General features: G+C 34.1%; 1 protein-coding gene across 2 annotated transcripts in view; it reads left to right on the top strand.

Moving 5' to 3' along the window:
- ITGB8 (integrin subunit beta 8) overlaps window positions 1-22,457 on the top strand; it is a 95,725-nt gene extending 73,268 nt beyond the window's left edge. For both annotated transcript variants that reach the window (XM_019928395.3, XM_073809641.1), the window contains 7 exons: window positions 2,610-2,699; window positions 6,441-6,575; window positions 9,232-9,637; window positions 12,057-12,282; window positions 13,541-13,647; window positions 16,649-16,812; window positions 16,909-22,457. In XM_019928395.3, coding sequence (XP_019783954.2) covers window positions 2,610-2,699; window positions 6,441-6,575; window positions 9,232-9,637; window positions 12,057-12,282; window positions 13,541-13,647; window positions 16,649-16,812; window positions 16,909-17,031 — 1,251 coding nt within the window. In that variant the 3' untranslated portion in view covers window positions 17,032-22,457. The remainder of the gene's footprint in view (window positions 1-2,609; window positions 2,700-6,440; window positions 6,576-9,231; window positions 9,638-12,056; window positions 12,283-13,540; window positions 13,648-16,648; window positions 16,813-16,908) is intronic.
- Window positions 22,458-24,160: the final 1,703 nt, after the last annotated feature.

The following is a 24,160-nucleotide window of genomic DNA, read 5'->3' as shown; positions in this document are numbered from 1 at the left end:
TGGCTAACCCAGTCAAAGCCTTCCTACATAAGAATAATGTTGATTTTGTCCAGTATCTTTTGGGCCAGGTGAGTCCTACAAGCCCAAAAGACGTTTGGCACCTATGTCACTCTGGTAGCACCCAATGGGATTCCCCCTGTCACCCCCAAACCTGTAACTTCTGTGATCCTGCTATAGCTTTCTTTTCACAGTCTTTAAAGTTCTTTTTTCCAGAAAACTCTCTTTTTTTCATTTCTACAATATTGTGATACCCTAATTTTCATTACACATATCTGTTCACTGGGTCTTCTTCATCTCCTTTGTTGTCTTTGCTTCTTCCTTCTACTCCTAATGTCCTTTACTTATTTTTTAATACTTCAGAGAAACTACATTTTCTTTTGGCTTCAACAAATACTTGAACCCATTTTAACTTGCCACAAAGCTGGTGTTCCCTTCAACAATTTCCCTAATACCTGACTACCACGTTTATCATCTGAAAGTGCTACTTAAATTATACCATTTCTTCTCTTAGAAATTTATAGTGAAAATATAAATCCCTGTTTTCCCAAACTTATATACCATGGAACCCCCTTTTTAAGCAAACAACCATTAATATCCACAGAAGTAGGGCTCTGACCCAAATTAAATGCCCAAATCACTTTATTAACAATAGTAACTGCTTCCACTTATTGAGCACTTACTATTGTCAGGCACTGAGTTTATTAACATTAACTCATTTAATACTCTTAAAACTCATAACAATGAGGGCAATATTACTAGTATGCCCATTTTAAAGATGAAGGAAATGCATTTAGGGAAGTTATATACTTCCCCAAACTTTCCTAACAGCCTAAATCCTGTGTTCGTAACCCCTAAGCTTAAATTTCAAATTGAATTTCAACTTACTGTGCAGCTCTTTATTGCTTTTACCTCCTTTTTCTCTGCTATTACTTCTTGATGGTGATATTAGCTCTAGCAGTTTCTCCCTACTCCTTTAAGAAAATTTCCACTGACTGTTAAACCATAAAACCAGGTTTATTATTAATTGAATTGTGTGCAAAGTAAGAGTCAGCAGGTTCTAAAAGCCTGACAGGCTCTGCTAAGAGTCCTGTGTATGCCGTTTCAGTCAACTAATTTGGCTGCTCAGAGATATTTTTATTAATTATCTTTGTTTGGATTGTAACAGCCTCCTAACTCATCTCCCAAATCTATCTTCCACTCGGCTGCAGGATGAGCTATTTGAATCACAGGTGTGAGCACAGTACTCCCCAGAGTAAAATGTTCCAGTGGTTCCCTCTGATCTAGAGGATCAAGTCTTTAATATTGTCTGCGTTAAACTTGTCCCTCCAGTCGTGCTTCTAATCCTCCTGTGTACACACACTCACCAGGCTCTTTCTTTCCTTTGTGACTTTGTTCTTGCTACCTAACTCTCATGCCTGGAAGCCCTTCTCCATCATTACGTGACTCTTACTCATCCTTTAAGACACAGCTCATGAATCACCTCCTCCAGGAAACAGTCCCTGACAACTTTCCCCAGCTCTCAAATGCTTGCTCAGTATCCCTCTCATTAGGGTCTGCACATATGTCTATTGCTTCAGGTGTACGTTGTTTTTTGAAACTGTCATTTATATTCCTGTGAGATCCTTAAGGATGGAAACTATGTGGCATAGCAATTTAGCATTCCCAAAGTGGTATATGGTGGTTGGTTAATCAAGGTTGTATAAATGAATTTTTAAAATATTTAACTGATACATTTTCCCTATTACCTGAGATACCAAATTGTTAGTAACCAAGTAGTAGCTGGCATACAGCAGAAACTTAATGATACTTGTGAATGGTAAAATGAGTATATAAATGTATTTCAAGACTTTTCATAATCTGATTCCATATAAATATGCACCGCACCATTCACTCTAGTCAGACTAGTTTCTTCTCTATCCTTACTTCATCTACAACTTGAGTAAACCTTTAAGCCTTTGCTAATTCTCATTTCTCACTAGGAATACCTAGAGTTGATTCCATAATTATTATGTACCATCCATCAAGAACACCCGCTCCATGAAGCTTCCATTTGTGACTTTGATTTTTTTCTCCTGTCTGGGCAAATATGTCCTAAAGACCATTCCATGGAAAAGTAGTTCTGCAGAATAGTTGTATATGTTACATGAGAAAAGAGTTTTGTAATTAAGTAAATGTTAGGGAATGCTGCATTTAATAATGCTAAATTATTTCTGAATTGCAGTGGTGTACATTTTGAGTCTCTATGTGGAATAAACCATATGCAGAACTTATCAAACTTATTTGCCCTCAGAACCCTTTTCATTTTAAAATCTCTTGGGACCATGTTCTATGGGAGATAGTTTGGGAAATGCCGGTCTGTGCTTTGAGTTTTAGGTCAGCATGTAACTTGTGAACGCACACACACTCATGCACATACAAATACATACTATTTCAGGAACATATGTTTTGGCTGCTCTGCTTAGTTGCTTATATTTTTCTTGTGTCTCATATTTTTTGATTCATGTAATGACTCACCTTCCACTGATAACTACAGATTTTTAAATATTTGTTGATTGCTAAACCACTGTATACTATTGTCATTAAGTGCAGGTTATTGGTATGTTTTCTAGGATCTTCTACCCCTCTTGCCTGGCACCATTGCTGGTGAAATAGAATCAAAGGCTGCAAACCTCAATAATCTGGTTGTAGAAGCCTATAAGGTATGTATATACTGTACACATTTTTTCAAATAAACTTTTAACCCCAATTTCCATGGCAAGGTACAAACTAATGCCCTATCATCTTGAGAGGAGTGGTGGAAAAAACAGATTAGGAATTAGGAAACTGAGCTTAGCCCTGGCTCTACCACTAACTAGCTATAGAACGTTGGGAAAGTCATTTCAGTTTTCTGTGCTTCACTATGTCTCAATGACACAGTTTACTAAACTCAGGTTGAGTTACAGACTATCTAAATTTCCTTCCTCATCAAATGTTCAGTGAGTCACCAAATCACAGCTATAGAACATACTTTATTACCAAGAAATTTCACAATTTCCAGTGCCATAAAGATAAAGTAATCAATCCACAGTGTTATAAACAGCAACTTTCCAGGGAAAATGAACTATATGAGATACAGAGATTACTAAGAGAACTTTGTTGGGGTCTCCTAGATCAATAACTTGGTTGTTCAATCGTTTACTTTAGCAGTTTTACTAAACTAGTTTGATTAAAAGAATCACCCTAAGAGATACACTACTTTATTGAGATGACAGTTGTATGCTGTCCCCAGTTCGTGTAGAGTGGGTACCAAATGCAAAGATTTAAGAAACATTTGCTCTCTCAATCTAAGTCATTTCTGGATAGAATAATCTCTTTTAAGAAGTTGTAATAATAGTAGCTGTCATTTTAATACCACTAAGAACCAGTTATTTTCCATACATGACCTCATTTAATCCACACAACCAACCTATAAGGCAAGTATTAGTACTCCCACTGTGTATTTGTAGAACTTCAAAGAAGCTAAGCAAATCAATCAAAGGCCAAACAGCTAACAAGCAGAAGCAGCAGCACCAGAACCTAGGTCTTCCTTAATTCTAGCTTCCACATGCTTCCTCCTGTGTTACACAATCTGTTTTTCTGTTGTTGTTTTTTTCTTTTTTACATAGTGTCTAAAGATATGCCTTATTCTACCCTGAATTTATGCACCATTGATAAACTCTCACTTCCCAAAATTCTCTTTTTCCCTTCCTGACACAGTAGAGTTGAACAGTGTTAAAGTAACCCAAGCATTGTGAGAAATCGCAGGCTTCTCTTCTCATTTTCTTCATGGAACATCTGCCTTCAACTCAATTACAAAAGAGAAAGGCAGGAAGTAGACACGGGATAGAAAATGAAGGACTTGTTTAAACTTTCTTTTTTTAAAAGGAAAATAAACCTTGCGAGATTTTTTTGTTTTTCTGTTTTTTGCCAAGGAATTTTTCTATATCTGAAGACTATGTTGGATGAAATAAGAAAAGCATCTTTAATTATATTTCTTCTTCACTGTTACGAAACAAAAACAAAAACAAAAAGCATTAAGACTGGTGGAGCTTCTTATCAAGGAAAACCAAACCTGTGTACAATTCGTTCCCATCCGAAGTTTGTTCCCAAGTATAATCAAAATAAGAAAGGAGCTTACAGTGTTAGAAGTCACCCTAGTTTTCATAGTATGAACCCATTTATTACCCCAAAGAAAAAATATAAGTCGACAAACTTTCCTGTATCTCAAACTGCACCCATGGAAAGGGAAATAGCAGGGTTTTTTTTTCATGTCCTTTATTTGCTAGGATAGGTATGTGATGCATTATCTAATTGCAGTTCTGATTAACCTTAAACAATCTGAATAACAATTTTAATAAAACCAACAAAAACTCTGGCGAAACAATCTCCTTAAGTTGGGATTCTGTTATTATTTTATATATGTCTATACTTTCAAAATTCTTCTGAAATTTCATTTTGTCTTCACAGCTCAACAGAAACTGTTCACAGCTCATTGAAGAAAAAAATAATAAAAATATTTTATTCTAACTTTTAATACTTTGCATTTCCTTTTTAAGACTTTTATAAAATTATATACAAATTTAGTACAGGTGAATGTGATTGCATTTTGTTTTTTATCCTTTACATCTGCATTGCCATTAGAATTAAAACTATATAAAAATCATGACTATAATAACTTAATAGTAATTTAGCTGAAATTAAGACATAAAAAAATTATGTTGAATAAAAAATAATTATACATTAGAAAAAATAAATTCTGCCTCTGTTCCTGTTAGATATTAAAAGACAAGCTTAAGACTGTGTCTGAAACTTAATTTCTTTTTTTTGCGGTACGCGGGCGTCTCACTGTTGTGGCCTCTCCCATTGCGGAGCACAGGCTCCGGACGCGCAGGCTCAGCGGCCATGGCTCACGGGCCCAGCCGCTCCGCGGCATGTGGGATCTTCCCAGACCGGGGCACTAACCCGTGTCCCCTGCATCGGCAGACGGACTCTCAACCACTGCGCCACCAGGGAAGCCCTGAAACTTAATTTCTTAATCTCAAAACTGGGCAAAATTTTAGATATTTGTCTTCATACCCTGTTTGAAAAACATTGGTTAAACTAGATTAAGGTTTTAAGGGAAGCAGAATTTCAAAAGGGCAAAAAGAACAGTCATGGTATTAGGAACTTCCTTCTGATTTGTCAAACCAACCATATCAATACCATTTGTATACCATTAGAAGTTTCTATTTTTTACTGAAATTGTTTAATTAAGTGATTACAATGTATGAATTCTCTAGTAGATAAAAAATGTGACTAATATAGTCTTACCTTTATTCAAATAAAATTTGAGGAAGTATCTTACTCTAAAGATTTACTACCATAATTCCATGATCAATTATTAATCAGTAAGCACACATCTCTTTATTGATTATACAGTTGAAGAAGAAAAATTACTCAAGTAAAGAATTAGAAACCATGGGGATTTCTTTTTCCTTCACACCCTGCTACTCACTCTTTCCTTAGGTACATACTTCATCTTTTCCCTTTCCTTTTGTTTACAAAAATAAGTTAAGGATTTTTGCATGTGATAGACTCTTAGTTTTATGAGATGAAATTCACACAGATCTACAGAATATATTTAATGTAGCTAGAACTTTTGGAACCCAGAGATTGGATGAAATTAGGATGTGCTTGATACATAATAGGCAATACATACATGGTTTTTGAATGATTATATAAATTAGTGAATAAATGAGCAAATGATTTTCTGCCCAGTAAGGGGCTCTATTTCAGTATTAAGGATTGGAACAAATTTGATTGACATAAGCAAGCACCAGGGATTTGGCAAAAATTCTAGGCCATTCTTGGAGAATTTATAGAGCCATAACTGGCAGGTATTTCTTATACCTACAGTATAGAAATGCCCTCCCAAAAATTTACCTTTCAATTCTGTATCAGTAAGGCAGTTTAGCTTTCATGATAGTCTAAAATGTTTGAAACGGAAATGCTTCTTTAACAGCTGTAAATGTCAGAAGCATGTTCCAGATTTTAAGCTGTCAAGATTTAGCCTCTGTGATGATATATGTATTCTCAATGCTTTATTTAAATTTTACCAAAAAATATAAATGTTATTGGATTAAAATGATTATTTTCCTAACAAGCTGAGTGAGAAATATCTCTGAAGTGATCAAAATGCAGTCATGGAAATATGTGAAAAAATAGAGCCATTTAAATGCAGATAATCCTTCAGTATTTTTTATGTATTTCAAATGTAACTGGGTCATTATGTGGAAACACTGTTTTTAATCGACCTTTTACAGAGACAAACTCTTTGATTTAGTTAAAAATTAAATCTAGAATGACATGATAAACTTGACTCTGTTTTGTTGCTTACATTAGAAACTGCTATAGTATACAACTAAAAAATGTCATCTCTGCAGAAACTCATTTCAGAAGTGAAAGTTCAGGTGGAAAACCAGATAAAAGGCATCTATTTTAACATTACTGCCATCTGTCCAGATGGGAGCAGAAATCCAGGCACAGACGGATGCGGAAATGTGACAAGCAATGACGAAGTATGTGCGTGTGCGTTTTTCCCATTTAAAGTAAACTAAGTTGTTTGGCATGCTTTCTTACAGAAAAATCAAACCATTCAGAAAAACTTTTTTTACTACCGACCTCAAGAATCTCATTTACACTTCAAAGTAACTTTTATTATCTAATCCCTAAGTTCCTACTTCTTGTAACTCCATTGACTGTTTTCTCAAACTCTCTAGCTAAAATAAATAAATATATATCATATTAAATAATTATTTAATAATAATAACTTTAAACTTAGATGACACAGACAGTGAATGTTAGGAAATCATATCTCCTCAAACAAGAAGTGCCTATACTTAGGATGATGATAATACCTTTTTGTTTCAAATCTGAAAATTCTCAGAGTAAATGTGAAAGTTGAAAGTAAAAACGACAGAGAAGAATGCTGTTGATAAAGATTAAGAATTACAAAATCTTTCACTTTGCGATTGTCCCAGTACACTTGTATTAGCTCAATACAATGACCTACGAGGTACGGAAATTTGTTAAGAACAACAACAACAAAAAAAAAGGTGTCATCATTTAACTAAAAAGGAATGAGATATGGAAAAGAGAGATCCGGATATAGCAGCATCAGGAAATAGGACTGGGGAAGATATGGATTCTCCCAGGATTGGCACAATAGAAAGTAAATATACAGAAATATGCTTTTACAAGAAATTCTTGTAGAATGAAGTGATTTTCAGTGAGTCATTTACCTCTTGAGGCATCAGTTGCCTCATTTTTAAATAAACAGCTAGAACTAGAAGATTTCCAATCCTACCTCCATCCATCTCCAAGGTTCTATGATGTTATTATTTTAATATCATGCTATAGACAAAAAGAAAAAGTTATTGAAAGAGATTAAAAATCCTAGTATTCTAAGGTTGAATAAAAGAGAATCTTCCTTCTCTTTAGTTAGAATATAATTTTCTCTCTTGGGAAGTTTAGAATCTGCAGGTAGTATAGTTGTTCCAACAAGCTGTATATTTGAAATTAATTATTTCAAATTCAAATTCTGTAGGCTCCTCCATAATCACTCCTTGAATTTTGTTCAAAGGATATTTTATGCCAGTTTACAAAATACATATTTAATTTCCACTGAATATAGAGAAACTTTGTGCTAGCAAAAGATAGTGCTAAGTTAGTTTCTGAGAAAAGGTTACCTTTTTAGAAGTAGCTCTTTCTTTCAAAATCGATTTTGGCAGAATGGTTTTCCTTACTCCTTACATTTTTTTTCTTTTTCTTTGTCTACATCCCTTTTTTCCCCTCACTTTCAACCAAGTAGTATAAACACTTTGACTAAGGAAGAGTCATTTGACCACTTAATTATATAAACCCCAAGTTTTGCTCTATTAATATTGGCAGTTGACCACATTATCCTACAGTCTGTTAATCCTTATATTTTTAAAGAGAAAAAACATTTCAAGTCTGACACCAACTGTATTGATTTTAATATTATGAGACTAACTCTAATTCCGAATGGATATATATATAACGTATAAACCTAAATTTATACCTTTCATATCAGTGTGTATATTTGTGCTAGGCTTTTTGGTTGGGATGGATATCTATCTATCTATATCTATATACACATACATATATATATAGAGAGAGAGAGAGCGTGAATCTCTATATATTCATATATATATCCATCTATATATATCATCCATATCTATTATCATCTATCTATCTATCTATCTAATCTAATTCCATCCCAACCAAAAAGCCTAGCACAAAGTATTTTTAAATTGTAACTTATCTCAGTCTAACATGGAAAAAAAACATGTAACCTTCTTATTTGCCAAAGTACCTGAAGATCATAAGGTGAGTTAACAAATATAAACAGACACACTAAGCCAATCGTGTTGTACAGGAAGGCAAAATAGAGAAAAAGGAAAAATTTGGCAGGAGAAAGACATTCTGTAGTTTGCATGGGGGAAACCAATTCCTGCCAGGCCAGATCCTTAGTTGTGGACTAACATCTTCCAGTGAGACAAATGTATGACCTTTTATTGAGATCTTAAGATCTAAAAGTGAGAATCCTAAATCTTTTTCCCTTGAGTAACATCAGGGAAAGCCCCATATTTTCTTCATAACACCATGTATAAACTAAAATTTAACTCTAAAACTTACTTGGGCCCCTGGAAAACAGAAACAAAATAAAAATTGTTCATTTGAACAATTGTTCATCTCAGGGTTTTAAACCAGTAGAGCAGAAGCTCTTGACTTGACTTTATTTGATCTATCTTTAGTGCCAAATATATTCAGTAACTCCACATGTTAAGAACTGAATCCAGAAAATGGTCTATTCTCTCTCAAGTTTACTAAGAAGTCAGTTGAGGATATAAATTAATGATCGGAAGTAGAGTACACATTTCAAATAGGCTTGAACCCATGTCCATTTAATGCTGTAATACAGGCAAGTCTCAGTCATTGCATCCTTTAACTCTCCAGTTCATTAATTAGGAAATAAATGAAATTAAAAAGGAATGTTATGTCTACATATGAGAATGCATGTGTAATTTATAAATATTAATTTCTATAAGATGGTATATTATTGACTTAAATATTATTAACAGATATAATATTGGTAATAAAAATTATCAAGACATATAAATATATTTTCTTCCTCCCCACCCAAATATTTAGGTTCTTTTCAATGTAACAGTTACAATGGAAAAATGTGATGTCATGGAAGGAAAGAGCTATGCAATAATCAAACCTATTGGTTTCAATGAAACCACTAAAATTCATATACATAGAAACTGCAGCTGTCGGTGTGATGACAGCAGAGGACCTAAAAGAAAGTGTGTAGAAGAAACTTTTCTAGATGCCAAGTGCTTCCAGTGTGATGAGAATAAATGTCATTTTGATGAAGATCAATTTCCTTCTGAAAGTTGCAAGTCACACAAGGATCAACCTGCTTGCAGCGGTAGAGGAGTTTGTATTTGTGGGAAATGTTTATGTCACAAAATTAAGCTTGGAAAAGTGTATGGAAAATACTGTGAAAAAGATGACTTTTCTTGTCCATATCACCATGGAAATCTGTGTGCTGGTGAGTATAAGTATGTACATGCAGTTATTTATATAGTTATATATTAAACTAGCATATATGTTAAAGTATCTTTAAATCACATCTTTATAATTACCAACTTTGACTATGAATTTAATATTCAAAGTCTGTGAAATTAGGACATAGCTACAGATTTACAGTACATGATTCTGATATTTATAGTTTAAATTATTTTATACAGGAAATATTTAAAAATTAAAACCAAAAGTTAATTGTTATTTTCAAGTATGCCTTGATCTTGTAAAGACATATACCAGAAAAGGAAATTACTGATAATGTCTGACAGATTTTCTATAATCTGGGTATTCTTCTAGAAGGATCTGATTCATTCTCATACGTGGTTACTCCCTCCATCTTGCTCAGAGGATAGTTAGCTATAAAAATATACTTTTCATTCATTGTAAAATTCTTAATGCATTATCATAGATGGCATTGTAAATCTGTAGTAATTTAAATTTCTCTAGTTTATTTTTGGAACAACGCCAGCAACAAAACTGTCAAAGGACAGAATTCTTCAAGAAAATGCTGGTTTCATAAGAAATCTAGATTAGGCCCAGAGGCCAAACAAAGACCAGATTTAAAAATGAGATAATTTAAAATGAAAATATCAAAAGTACTTTTTGGCTAATTCAGTTTACTGCCACCTAGAGGTTAGATTCTAGAAAATATATGCAACATTTGAAAATTAATACAAAATATTATTTTTAAATGAATTAAGTTTTCTGTGACAGTGTGCTAAATCCACTTATTGTTAAAGCACCTTTTTAAAGTTTGCATTTTGGTAAGCAAATATTAATTAAATTATTGATGAAATGAAATATTTCATTGTAATAAGCATATGGAAAGTAACAAACCTATACAAAATAAATTTTTATTCTTGTGTAAATTAAAAATGTGCCCTATATCACATAAATATGTGATGGCAAATTTCCTTTATATTCTACCTTATACACATAATATTTTATATTCTAAACATTTATTCAGCTGTACCTGGTATCTAGGTAGAATGGATTATAGATGACTTTAGAACAAACTGCAATTGTCATCTAATATTTTAGTGTTAATCCTGTTTGGGACAGGGCAGAAAAAGAATTCTGAGATCATCATTTCCCACAGCTGTCAAGCTCTCAATGAACTTTGAAATACACTGAGAATCCCAGTCTCTGTTAATAGTAGAATTAAAAATCAATGCACTGGTCCTTCTATATGACTATGATACTACTGACCTACAGGCAGTTGAGAATCTGCTTTGAATTATTTGTATATAAGTTATAAATGCAAACTGTAGGCTGACAAGCATTTTCTTCACTAGCGTCCTTTGAGAATAAGAACACACGATCACAGATATGCTGGCTAGGATTAGGCATGCAGCCCATATACAGGGAACCGGGTCTGGCAGGCATTTGTTTGGCCTGGATATCATTAGTTCTACATTTAACAAATTGAGCTGATCCAACAGTAGATGCTAAGGAACAGTTACCCTGTGACGTGCTCCACAATAAAAGGAAGGAGGGAGGAAGCCAGGAATTGAGGGAAGGAAGGAAAGGAGGAAGAGAAGGAGGGAGGGAGGAAAAGAGAAGGAAGGAAGGGCAAGTCTTTGGCCAGATAAACTTGAAAAACATTTTACAGCCCTGAAAATTTACCCTCTCTTGAAGATTTCTAGTTCATATTAGCATATTAAATCTTGCATACTTCCTGCAGGCTAAAATCCACTTAACTGAGTATAATCAGTGTTCTTCTTCAACTACAACATGCACACACATACCACCTTGCTTTCTTTCTTGCCTTCTCTCATTTAACACCTAATAACACCTCACAGCATACTTTAAGACATGTCCCACAAACCTGCTAAATAATGTGCTGAAGATGTGAAAGGATTACTTCAACTTCCCCAGAGATCTTATCTTTAAACAAGGCACTAGCAGAACTGAAGCACTTAAAAGGGTTTGCCAAATAGACCTTCAAAGTTATCCCAGGCCCTGAGCAATAATGAGTGACTAAGAGAAAAATTATGGAAGCTATTCATAAAATACCCATTTTTCAAATTTCAAATCAGACAACATTACATCAGCCTCTGTAGCTTCTTTATATTTGTCTTTTTAATTTAAAACTGAATGTACAGCGACCTTCAAGTAGTTGGGCAGCCACTGCAGCAGGGCAGAATTCACAATTGTCAGCACAATAGATTACCATGGGGAGATTATCTACAACAGAACAGCTTTGAAAATAGACACTCCTAAGTCCTGGTATTGTTTATGTCAGACAAATAGAAAGTGATGCTGTTTCTATTCACTTGACTGTCAGTGTATTTCCATGGAAATGGAAGGGGAATTCATGTTTGGAAATGCTTCACAAAGTCAGTGACCTCAATAACTTAGGTCTTGGAGTGTCTTTGTTGCAGGGCATGGAGAGTGTGAGGCAGGCAAATGCCAGTGCTTCAGGGGCTGGGAAGGGGATCGGTGCCAGTGCCCAACAGCATCTGCCCAGCACTGTGTCAGTCCAAAAGGCCAAGTGTGTAGTGGAAGAGGCACATGTGTATGTGGCAGGTGTGAGTGCACCGATCCCAGGAGCATCGGCCGCTTCTGTGAACATTGTCCCACATGTCACACAGCCTGCAATGAAAACTGGTATGTGTTTCCTGATTCCAAATATACATAAAGCAGTCCTTCATTATAGTCATGTTCGACCTTTTCTATTTTGCCTACCTTAACCTAAAAGCAGGATCTTCTCCAGATAAATTGTTATCATCACTCTAAAAAAGAACTGAATGAGGAATTTAGGAATTAGAAGACTTAGATTCCAATCTTTGGCCATGCATGAAAATTTATCTAGGTATTCACTGCCTTTTTTGAAATAGGTTTTTTTCTTTAAAGAATAATATTCAGTGTTCATAAAGGTTCATTTTTTTTTCCCCAGCTTTTTTGAGATATAATTGACATATAACCTCGTGTAAGTTTAAGATGTACGATGTGATGATTTAGGGGCTGCCTGCTTCCCAATACTATTAATTAGCTGTTTAATCTAGGGCAAGATTTTTTAAATTCTTTGTGCCTCAGTTTTGTGATATTAAAAGTGAGGATAATAATAATACTGTGGTATAATTCTGTGAGATAATTAAATTAGATGTTCATGCAAAATATACCTAAACCTTTGTACTTGGTGCATAGTAATCATAGAATAAATGTTAGCTGTTATTATTGTTTTATTTTTATTCTTTTAAAGATAAAAAGTGGTGGCTACGAAGCATTCTAGAAAGAAGTGATGGATAAGGGAAAGGTGATGTTAAATAATGGTGGCATTGTTGTTTTGTGCCAATAATTAATTTTCCAATAACAATTTGAGTCCTGCTCAAAGACCACTACTCAGAATATCACTGTGCCTTACAATTTGTTTTATTCAATTTTTAAAAAGACATTCTCAAGTAAAATTTTTTAAATTATACACTGTAGGTTATGTAACACACTAGGAAGATAACGATGGAGTGATGGAGGTATTTCTAATGAACCCAACCAAAATTTGAACTGTATGTTCATTGCTAAATTTTTCTAGTAGTATCATAATATTCATCTTCTAAAACATCTGTGCTAGCTGGTTTTGTTTTTGATTTTGCAGTGAGAGTATCTTATTCATTTGCTAGAGATTTTCTTCTCAGTACAGAAAAATCATTATGTTAATTTTATACATTAAAATATTTTAAGTGGTTAGAATGTAACTTTGCCATGATATTAAATTCAGCCAAGATTACAAATAAATGTCATAGTCTTCTTTCCCCGTTTTACAATTCTGCTGTCCTAAAGCAGTACCCTATTTTATTTTTTACAGAAAATACTATAGGCTACAACCTTTTAAAAAATTAAATGTTTTCACTTCTGTTTCCCCTTACAGGAATTGTATGCAATGCCTTCACCCTCACAATCTGTCTCAAGCTATACTTGATCGGTGTAAAACCTCATGTACTCTCAAGGAACAGCATTATGTGGACCAAACATCAGGTAAACAAAAGGTTAATAATCAAAGTACTGAAGAGTATCTGTAGAGAATCATATTCCCCAAAAAGGCTCATAATCAACCATCCTAAAGAAAGAACTAACTGCTTCAATGTTTTCAACCTCCAAGAAATAGTGCTCTATAAAACCAGCTGAGGATATTTGCCATGGTATGGCTGAATTGCTAGATCTCCCACCTAACAATTAAACTACCATCTCAACTACCCAGCTAAATTCGCATGCTGTGCACCTCCATGGAAGTATACCAAACAGATTTTCTAGAGAGACCTCAGTGAGCCAAGAATAGGAGTTTCCTAGGTAGAGTCCATTTCACCCTTAGAGACAAGGTCTATGGAGCCATCATTACCCTTCACAATCCAAACTTGTTTCCAGTTATAACCTTCCTCATGTCAAACGAACATTTATTTTCACGTTTCAGGTGATGCCAAAAAATTCTAAGTAGCAATGATTTAATTTTGCAAAGTACATAATTTCAAAAGGGCCATTCCTCCCTGATAATTTTCATTCTGATATAAATATAATTTAGGGGTGAATGAATATAAAGGTGACACAGTGGAAAGGGTATGGAAATTTTAGTCTGAAGACCTTAGCTTAAGGCATGTCTCCTGACAGTAGTAGCTAAGAAATATCAGCCCTCTTACAAAATTTCACTGAGCCTCAGTTTCCTCATCTGTAAAATGGAGATAATAATACTAACCTCAAAGAGTTGTGTGGATTAAATGAGCCAGTGAACATGAAAAAACTTTTTCAGTTAAAAGATGATATATGAATGGAAGAAACATGTGAAAGCTGAGTTCAAAGATCATTTTGGACAAAAGTTCATTAGAACTCAAAAGCCAGCACCCCCATTTTGTTCAGGTTTAAGGTGTTAAACTATATAAGAATTAGAAATGAAGCTTGAAATTATGTATTCATTAAAATGTTCCTACTGCTACTACTATTTCTAGTCTTTCCTCTAACCTGTAAGAATAATTCCAGGTCTTAAAGAGATTGCACAGGAGAATAAACTTTCTGCAGAGTTTTGTTTCCCTCTCCCCTCACATCCACACTAATCTTAGCCCATAATAAATTTGGCTTTGAAAAGAGCCCATGTGCTGCCAGCTGGGGCTGCAGCAATCACACCCCAAAGCCAAGTGCCTTTTCTAATAAATAAAGCTCTTATTGTCAACACGTAATTTATTATGTTAAGGAAACAAACCTATTCTGACCTAAGTGTGGTTACAAAAACTATTCCCTTAAAGCTCCTTAGGAAAAGCCCTTGCTTGACCTAAACTAAGAAAAGAGGCATGGCCAGGGCTAAATTTTTGGCTCCCCAAATTTTGAAATTTAAAAATGCATGCAGATTTGAGTCCCAAAAATGTCCATTAGAAATATTTGTAAAATGTATTAGTAGCTAGGGGGCTACCCTCCCCTTCACAACTATTGTGCAAGGAGAGGGAAAGGGCATTTGTTAGCCACCTCTATTATCTATCCACTTGATCACACTTAAAGGGTGTTCTTTTGGTCTTTCTGGCTAAGCTCCTACTAGGCAAGAAGCCATTAAGTGAGATCAAGCCACGTGCCACCTTATCTGATTAAGTATTCTAAGTCAGCCAAGGGAAATGAAAGGCATGCATGTCACAAACCTGGGCACCACCAAGGGTACCACTTTTGAACAGAGCATCTTGGATTCTCTCTGCATGTGAGACTATAACAAAGGGAGACTTGCACTTGCATCTGGTGCTTCTATTCCAGTTAGTAGTCCTCCAGCCTCCTTTTAGCATTTCTTTCAAGGAACCTTATCACTATGACCAAGAGAAAACTGGGCTCTAAGTCTTCCCACTTAGAGAAGAGCCCCTGCCCTTGTTACTGAATTCTTGGCGTATTCAAGAGAAATGCTTGGTCATCCCTGGGATTTCAGACACAAATCACTCATGACTGACTGTTCTTCTAAGCCTTGGCAGGTCCCCTCCCAAAAGGCATTCTCAAGGAGACCTTCAGACAGTTAGGTGAAGTCCCCAAAGTCTGGAGGATGCACGGAAAACACATGCTTCTTTAGGCCAGGAGGTAATTTTGTGAGTGTGGGGCAGCTGGTGAGTTCTGTGGAGTACTTGTGTATTATGCAACCATGTTCCTCTTAGATTAGGGTAATACCTCTAACAGCCACAGAGCCTGCAGATTTTCCAACTAGAGTTTGCCAAAGGTCTAGGGCTAAAACAGAGACCTAGAATGCCCCTCCTCTTAATGTAGCATTTCCTTTTCCAGCTAGTAATTATCTGTTCTTGAAAAAACAAAAAGCAGAATTTTTAGAAGCAAAATAGGATAGATGTGGTTAACAGACAAGTAAAAAATAAATTAATAACAATTGAGGAAAGAGATTTGGGTATTGTCCCAAATTATACACTCCCATTTCCTGGAGAAGCTATGTGTAATAATAATGAAAACTTACACTGCAGTTTCAAAGGAAATATTTATTCATCTATTAAAGTAGTACTGATTTTAGCTTCTGCAGATGTTTACTTTATTTTCCATTACTGATGTGTAACAAATGAGGAGTAAGCATAACAAGAAAAACATACGTTAATGCACAGAGCTGTTAAATAATTTTTTAAATCCTATTTTCCACTTAGTGATCCACACCACACCAAAATACTGTCCCTCTCTCTGTCATGGATAAAATTATATTTGGTTAAGGGATTTGGACATATTCCAGTTAGTTCAAATAAAGAATCAAGCTGCAAAGAAATAATCTTATTGAATACCTTAATTGTGGCTACTGTCCAAAAGAGAGTTTTCTGTTGAAAAGATTTGAATAATAAATGTGTAATAATAATTAGTTTACTTCTTGAATCAACAATGGCAGTCCTCTATTTTGAAAATGTAGATTTGCAAATATCTCTGATCCTACTGAGATGATGAACACTATTTACTTCTAACATTATTGTTAGAACCTTTTGATTTACTCATTCCAGTTTTTTAAACCATTTATTCGTTTGCTTCTTTACAGAATGTTTCTCTAGCCCAAGCTACTTGAGGATATTTTTCATCATCTTCATAGTTACATTCTTGATTGGGTTGCTTAAAGTCCTTATTATTAGACAGGTGATACTACAATGGAATAGTAATAAAGTTAAGTCCTCGGCAGATTACAGGGTGTCAGCCTCAAAAAAGGTCAGTGAATTCTAAAACAGAAATACTTTCAGTATGTTTTTGTCTACTTTCAATATTTAGGCACTTAATTAATGATAATATTTCTTCTCCATCAAGGACAAGTTGATTCTGCAAGGTGTTTGCACAAGAGCAGTAACCTACCGACGTGAGAAACCTGAAGAAATAAAAATGGACATTAGCAAATTAAACACTCATGAAACTTTCAGGTGCAACTTCTAAAAAGATAAAAAAGTACTTTATGGGAAACTGGATTTTTAATGATCGCTCCTAAAAATTATTATTATAAAATAATAATTGTATAAGTCACAGGAGGAGATAAATTTTCTAGATCATGCCAGTTGCTGGTTGTCCACTCGAATGAAGACTGACAAGCATCCTCATCATCATGTGACTCACACTGCTGCTGAATTCTTCAGAGAAAAATGTGTCTTACTACTGTTTGATACTAGTATCATTGTAGCACTTTACTGTAATATATAACTTATTTAGATCAGCATAGAATGTAGATCATCTGAAGAGCACTGATTACACTTTACAGATACCCGCCATTTCTACACTTCCCAGAGAGACAATGCTGTGAGATAGTTTTGGCATTGTGTCACTACAAGGGTACAGTAATCCCTGCACCAAACATGCAGATGAAAAAATAATACGGCAGTTATACTAATGTTGCCAAACACTTTAACAATTGGCAGTGAATAGACAAGAACAGATAGATAAGTAAATGATTAGTGTTTCACTCATTCAAGAGATGAACAGATAAAACCTTAATCTTGAGGGATATTGCTTTTGAAACTAGTTTCATGCATGTGTGTTTGTTTTCTTCTTTTACAAGATGGATATTAATTCTAACATTCTTTCCTCTTCGCCTTTATATTTTGGTTTTCTTTCTTACAGGATAAGTTTATAGAATGTCACAGATGACTGGATTAAATAAGTGCTAAGTTACTACTGCCATAAAACCTAATAATAATACAATGTCACTTTATTAGAATACTTTTAAAAGCCAAACATTTAATAAGGGACACTTCAAGTAAATCAAAATTTGAACAGCTTCGTTGTGTGCAGATGTGGAGTTTTATATCTTCTTACCTGGTAAACTGGATGGATTTTTTCACCATTTCATTTGTCTAATCATCAGGTTGAAATTCACAAGATATTTAGAAACTCTGTGGAGTTTCTAAGCAAAGTGCCACACTTTTGAGTCTTCTCCAATATTTATTCCAAGTAGATAGTAGCATTTTTCAAATTAAAAGCTAAATTAAGCTATATTAGTTTTGCCCTTCAATGCAGTCTAAGGACATTCTTTCTTTGAATCACCTCAACCTTACTCACCAGAATTCTAAAAGTACACAATTGGAGGAGGATAGACAATATCTTAGAAATAAGCTAATTCACTCTTGTACTTAGTCAGAGAACTGAGGCTCAGCAAGTTTAAATGATTTCTCAAAAACCCCTAAGTGACCAAGTGGCAACATTCAAAGAGAACTATTTTCTTATTGCCAGGCCAGTGTTCACTGAACAATGTCATACTACCTCTTAAATCTTTAAAATAATCAATTGGCAAGTATTTTTAGATGTGATTTACTGAAGTCTTAAGTATAAGAAAATTTCAAAACAAAGCAGAAAAGAGTAATTCAAACAGAATTGTCCATGGTTGGCTTCCAGTCTATCTGCTAATCAGCTTCTAAGAGACTGCAAAATAGCCTAACTAGAGAGAAGTCCATTCACACCATAGCCTGTGTGAACGGCGCCCCCTGGAGTTGTGCAGTGCTCCGTGCTCAGCCAGAGAGCTTGATACAGACAGAGGCCATGAACTTTTATCCTCCCCAACAGGAACTTCCTCACAATTACCATATCCTTACAGACTTATTCAGTCTGATTTTATTGGCTAGAAGTCCAACAGTCCTGTATGCAGTACAGAGCTTTGCCTATGACAACTAAGGAATTTATTTTAAATTCCTTTAAAATGTCTTCTTATAATCAGCTTCCCAGACTTTCTGTCTTTCAGCACTTGAGTTAAAGTGCCAGATATTTGCATTTCGATGAAGACTAAATCCCACTCCATATTCTACCCTAAAGAGGATTTAAAAACATATAATAAGTTGTTCTGCAGCCAACAAACACAATAACTCCATCAGCTGTCCCCTGCAGCCAAGCAATTATGATGCTAGCTTGAACTGTATGTCTTTCCCCAAATGAGAAATCAGCAGCATTGACATAATTCAGTACTGTGACTCACTTATGTAAAATACCTTTGATCACCAAGGATAATGCAAAACTTTTTGAAGCATGCCTGTCACAGCATCCTTTTTAAAAAAGAAAATAAATGGATATTTGACAGCCCACAAAAAGGAAAAAGTGGAAAATATCCATTCACTGAAATGCTGAAAATTTTAAAACATTTAAAAATTTTAAAACATTATGATGTTCATAAGCTAATTTCTATGTGGGCTGAGTTATCCAAAATAGCATAATAAAATGAAATTCTTAAAATAAAGGGATATATATTCTGACACTCTCACTAGTTTGCACTAATTTATAGTGGAACAAGGCTCTTCTCATAGGAAGGGACAAACTTTCTGATAGGCAGTTCAATGCTAGATGATGACTGCAGTTACGTTTGTGATGTCTTGTGTTTTCCTTTTTTACTTAAAGGTCTAATTCTTAAAAGATTTTAGAGCTTACATTTACTTGAATAATTGACATTTTCCTTGTGAGAAAAGAATTAATATTTGACTAGCTAGAATTAATTAAAAGTTAAGGGAAACAGGGTATTCTTAGATTAAATAATTTATGTAAATAAAGCCTATTTTCAACTAATATGAACACAGGAGCCTTTTGAGATTCACTGATATTAAACACGAGTTATGAAACTTTAAATGATTAACAAAGTTAAGAACTTCAACAACACTTTTGGTACGACAGCATTTCTGTGCCCTAAAGTATTTCATGATTTAGAAATGTGCCATATATGCACTACAATATAACTGTATGCATTTTACTTCTCTGGGGATATCTTTACACTGCAGTGTACATGCATTTATAAGCATCTGATATCTTTTTTTGAAATTTATTAATATTTATGAAGTCTCAGACATTCTCTGAAACACTCAGAAATTCACTAAAACTCTGATTATGTCCTAAATGTTTAATTTAGCTTTGGTTTATAAAGATAAAAAAAAAAATCTAAGGTTAAACAGAATAGATTTCTCTGGAGGCAAATTTTTCAAAATTCAAAATTAAAATTAGTGGATGCATCAGATGCAACATTTCACTAAAGAATAAATTTCAAAATTTTTTAATATACACTTAATATCTATTGAAGATATTCTTATGTATGACAATGGGCATCTATAAGATGTTGAAATATGATTATGATGGACTATGAAAATTTTTCTCCTTAGAATTATGTTCCTCCTGTTACCTGATATAGTAAGTTAAACTCAATGGCTTTTCCTTCTTTTCCTTACTCCTGTTCTTTTCTATTCGTTTTTCCTAAGAGAGTGCCCCAAAACTTCAAGCTCAATAAGCCTAATTGTGAAAAATAACTGACTGTAATGGTATAATGAAGTTCTTCATTTCCATACATCTCTTAATGATTTTAAAAGTTATTTGAATCTATGCACCTGAACAAAGACCCATTAAAAATGAAGAATTTTAAATTTTTACAACTGTTCGACTTCTTTCAATTTTAAAGGATTTGAGATCTATATATTTTAATAAAAGTATCAAGTGAAACACAACCACTTGGGAGTTCAATCATGTGCATATTATATTGTTTTATTTACTCTTAACATTTAATTTACAACTATCCTTATTTATATCGACCTTAAGAACTCCACTTCATGCAATGCAAACTGAGATATATTTTGAAAGAAATATAAAACTAGCATTCTTTCAGATCATTTCCCTTTTCTCTTATAATTCCTCAATGGTAAATTTATTATGGGTAACTAATTATACATGTTCATATTTCATTAATTCTAAGACATCCACTTTTTAATTTAACATCTCTAAAATGTATCTTACAGTTGTTGACCTCTTAATGCAGTGTTTGAAGTTTTGCTTAAATAAACATTATATTAATTTATCTTTAACCAAATGTTCATGGGTATAGGGACATTCATTTTTGTATAAATATTTAATAACACATTTATGATAACATGTGAAGTCAGTTTTCAGTACATCTGGATCACATACAACTCAACATGGAGCCTAACCATCTGATTATGAGTTCAAATCCTGTAGACCTTTAGGTTATAAAAGCTCTTTCAGCCTCCTACTTATGCTTTATGCTAGTGGCTACAATTTCAGCGAACCCTAACCTAACTGACAAGAATGAGTGAGTTTCTCCCAGGTTTGTTAACAAATTTTTATTCTTTCTATTACTTCCTAAAGAATACTTGCATATGATCATCTCACTTTTAGACAGAATTAACTGGAAAAATATTACATAAAACCATCAGATTTAGATTTTGCATATTTAGGTTTTGCAGCATCTTGTATGTTGTATGTCAATGATAGGAGAAAAATATATAACCAATCAGTGTTGTAGGAAAACTTTCCTTTCAAGTTCTCTTACATTTTTATTCTTTATCATTTCTGTTCTTTTGTTTGACTTTTTTCTTTGGCTCTGATAAATTCACCTTAAGCCCATGTAACAACTGTCATAAAACTGCATATTTAAATTATTTGACTTATATGAAACAATTGTTCAGCTATCTGGGCAGCTGTTAATGAAATACCTGAGAGTAATAACACTACTCTTTTATCTACCTGGATTACTTTTTCCCACAAAAATTTACCTTTGTAAGGTAATTCTATTAATCAGGTTTCTAACCTCCATAACCTATTTCAGTTAAAATCATCTAATCCAACAATAAAAAAACCCAAAACACTGTAGTCATCAAGGATGGAAATTGTATGACTTGTGTAAAAAATCTTTACTAACTTTACACTGTACAACAGATAAATGTGATTTTGATAACAATTCCACACAATAAGTATGGCACATAGATTTTATTAATATTGAATATAAAATATTTTAATTCTAAATTAAAATAAAATATAAATTTGCACATATTAATATAGAAATTCATTTGGTGTATATTTAACATAACTTTAAAACCATTTTACATTTACCAGCTACTTCATTAAAGTTTTTTAAATGTCTGCAAAAAAAGTAGAAATGTTTTTAAATTTCAGTAATATAACCTATGTGTTTCATTTAAGTCCTGCCTTTGTAAAAAAAAATTTTTTAATATAGAGTGTATTTTTAAATTAAAATATTTGAATATAAAATAGTTCTAAGAAAGAAACTATTTCTCATTAAGCAAGTTTCTTATTATTTCTGGCTTTGAATTATACATAAATTTAAATTGCCTTAAATGACATAGAAGATTGGGGAATATGATGATTTCACATTGTATACTATGAGCCTGTTCATATAATTCTGATTGACTACTAACTTTGGTTTATGTATTTATTAAAGAGCTGACACTGTAGTTTGTTGAGATGTTTATTTTTATAACAGAGCTTATAACAGTTATGACAAGGCATTTAATTAATGCATCATTCTGTTTAAAAGTAGGTGTTAACCAATATGAAATTCTATGTTTTAAAATAAAAATGTAAAGATCTAAGTATGCACAGAATGCTTCTTTATTTCTTATTGTGTGCTACATGACTCTCAGCACTGCCAGACAATAGTACATTGTCACACAAGGAAATGCAATAACATTCATACATGGTCATTGGTAGAGGACATTACATAATTCCAAAAAGCTACTACTTCTGGAAAACTGTAGAGCCAATGATAAAGATGTGAGGCCATCCTAATTACTCTATTTCCCTTCAATAGCCACCCAATGGTGAAAGCAGAAGGAATATCCTAATTACAAAAACTGAAAAATTAGCTAAAAGACAAACTGGGCTTTTTCTAGCAGACAAAGGCTTCTACCATCACCCTGATACAAACATATCATGTTCATAATCTTCAACTGCACATTCTCCAGAGCCATATTTAAACAAGTGAAATTTATGGAGTACCCTTGTGTTGTGATTTTCCTTTATTTAATCTAGTGGAAAAACTAAAGCAGATGAGGGAGCACACTGAAAGTTAAATAAGATATGCAGACAGATTTCCTGTCCTTAAGGAGTTTTAATAGTTTGAAGGAAAGGATATGTGTAGCATACTATAGATAAAAGGTTTTCACTGGAGAGATCAGATGGAAGCTATCAGGAGGTTTAACAAGGCCTTTGTTTTTGAGGATTCATCCCAGTTGGGTTTGGGCTACAGTCTTTCAGGCTCAGAATACTGATTTTGTTATGAGTGTTGTTTGGCCCCATTTTCCCCTTCCCTCTTTAGCAATAGGACCCACACCCTGAGTTTGAATAGAGCACACAGCTGAGACTTAACTACCCAGACTCCTTTGCAGCTAAATGTGGTTACAGGACTAAATGTTGGCCAGTGGGGCAGATGCGAGAGGAACCCAGGATCTCACTTCCCCTTTCCATGTTTTTGCTATCTCGACCACTAGTGGTGTCTTGGCAAAGGAAACCCTGTGCTGAAATATTCAGAGCTTCCCCTTCAGCCAAGAACTGCTCTCCTCAACTGAACCCTGGTAGGGAAACAATCTGTTTAGCTAAACCATTGCATTTGATGGTATAGCAGATATTTTGTACTCTAATGATGTGTTATTTATATAATTGTCTTACTCCTCAGCGATAATAAATACCATTTCTGTCAATTTTTCAAATAAGGAAAACAACACACATAGAGGTTAAGCACCATGTATAAATGAACGCAGCCAGTAGGTGGCCAAGGCCGGATTCATAGGAAGATCTGTTTTTCATTCCATAAATGACTGATCATATGTTTTATGAGGATAGATTTTTACTAGGTTAATTAGTTTTACTAGTTTAACTATGTCCTTATGAACCAAAAAAAGGTGCAATAAAGTTGAGGAGCTAATATATGTGCAGAAACACTACACAGGAAGAAGTGAATGGAACTTAAAAATGAAAAACAAAATGTTAAGTGCACTCAGATGCTGTAACTAGACTGGAGCAGTCCATGGAGGATAGCATTTGGCCTACGCCTTGCAGGAAAGGTAAGTGTAGCCATGCAGAAAAGCAAGGTCATGGAGAGGTAAGGGAATAGTAAAGTAGAAAAGGGTGGGGATTCCATCCAAGAACATTGAAATCTTGTTGAGATGCAGCACTGGATACTGAAAAACAGTAACCTACAGGTTCTAGTCTATGGAAAGCCTGCTTTCCTGACTAAGAAGTTTGAACTTTGGTTACTAGGAAAAAGCAAGCCCTGAAGTTTTTGCACAGAAAAGTG

Source organism: Tursiops truncatus, chromosome 9 (assembly GCF_011762595.2).
Source record: "Tursiops truncatus isolate mTurTru1 chromosome 9, mTurTru1.mat.Y, whole genome shotgun sequence".
Classification (NCBI taxonomy): domain Eukaryota; kingdom Metazoa; phylum Chordata; class Mammalia; order Artiodactyla; family Delphinidae; genus Tursiops; species Tursiops truncatus.
This window is presented reverse-complemented; position numbering and strand designations above follow the sequence as displayed.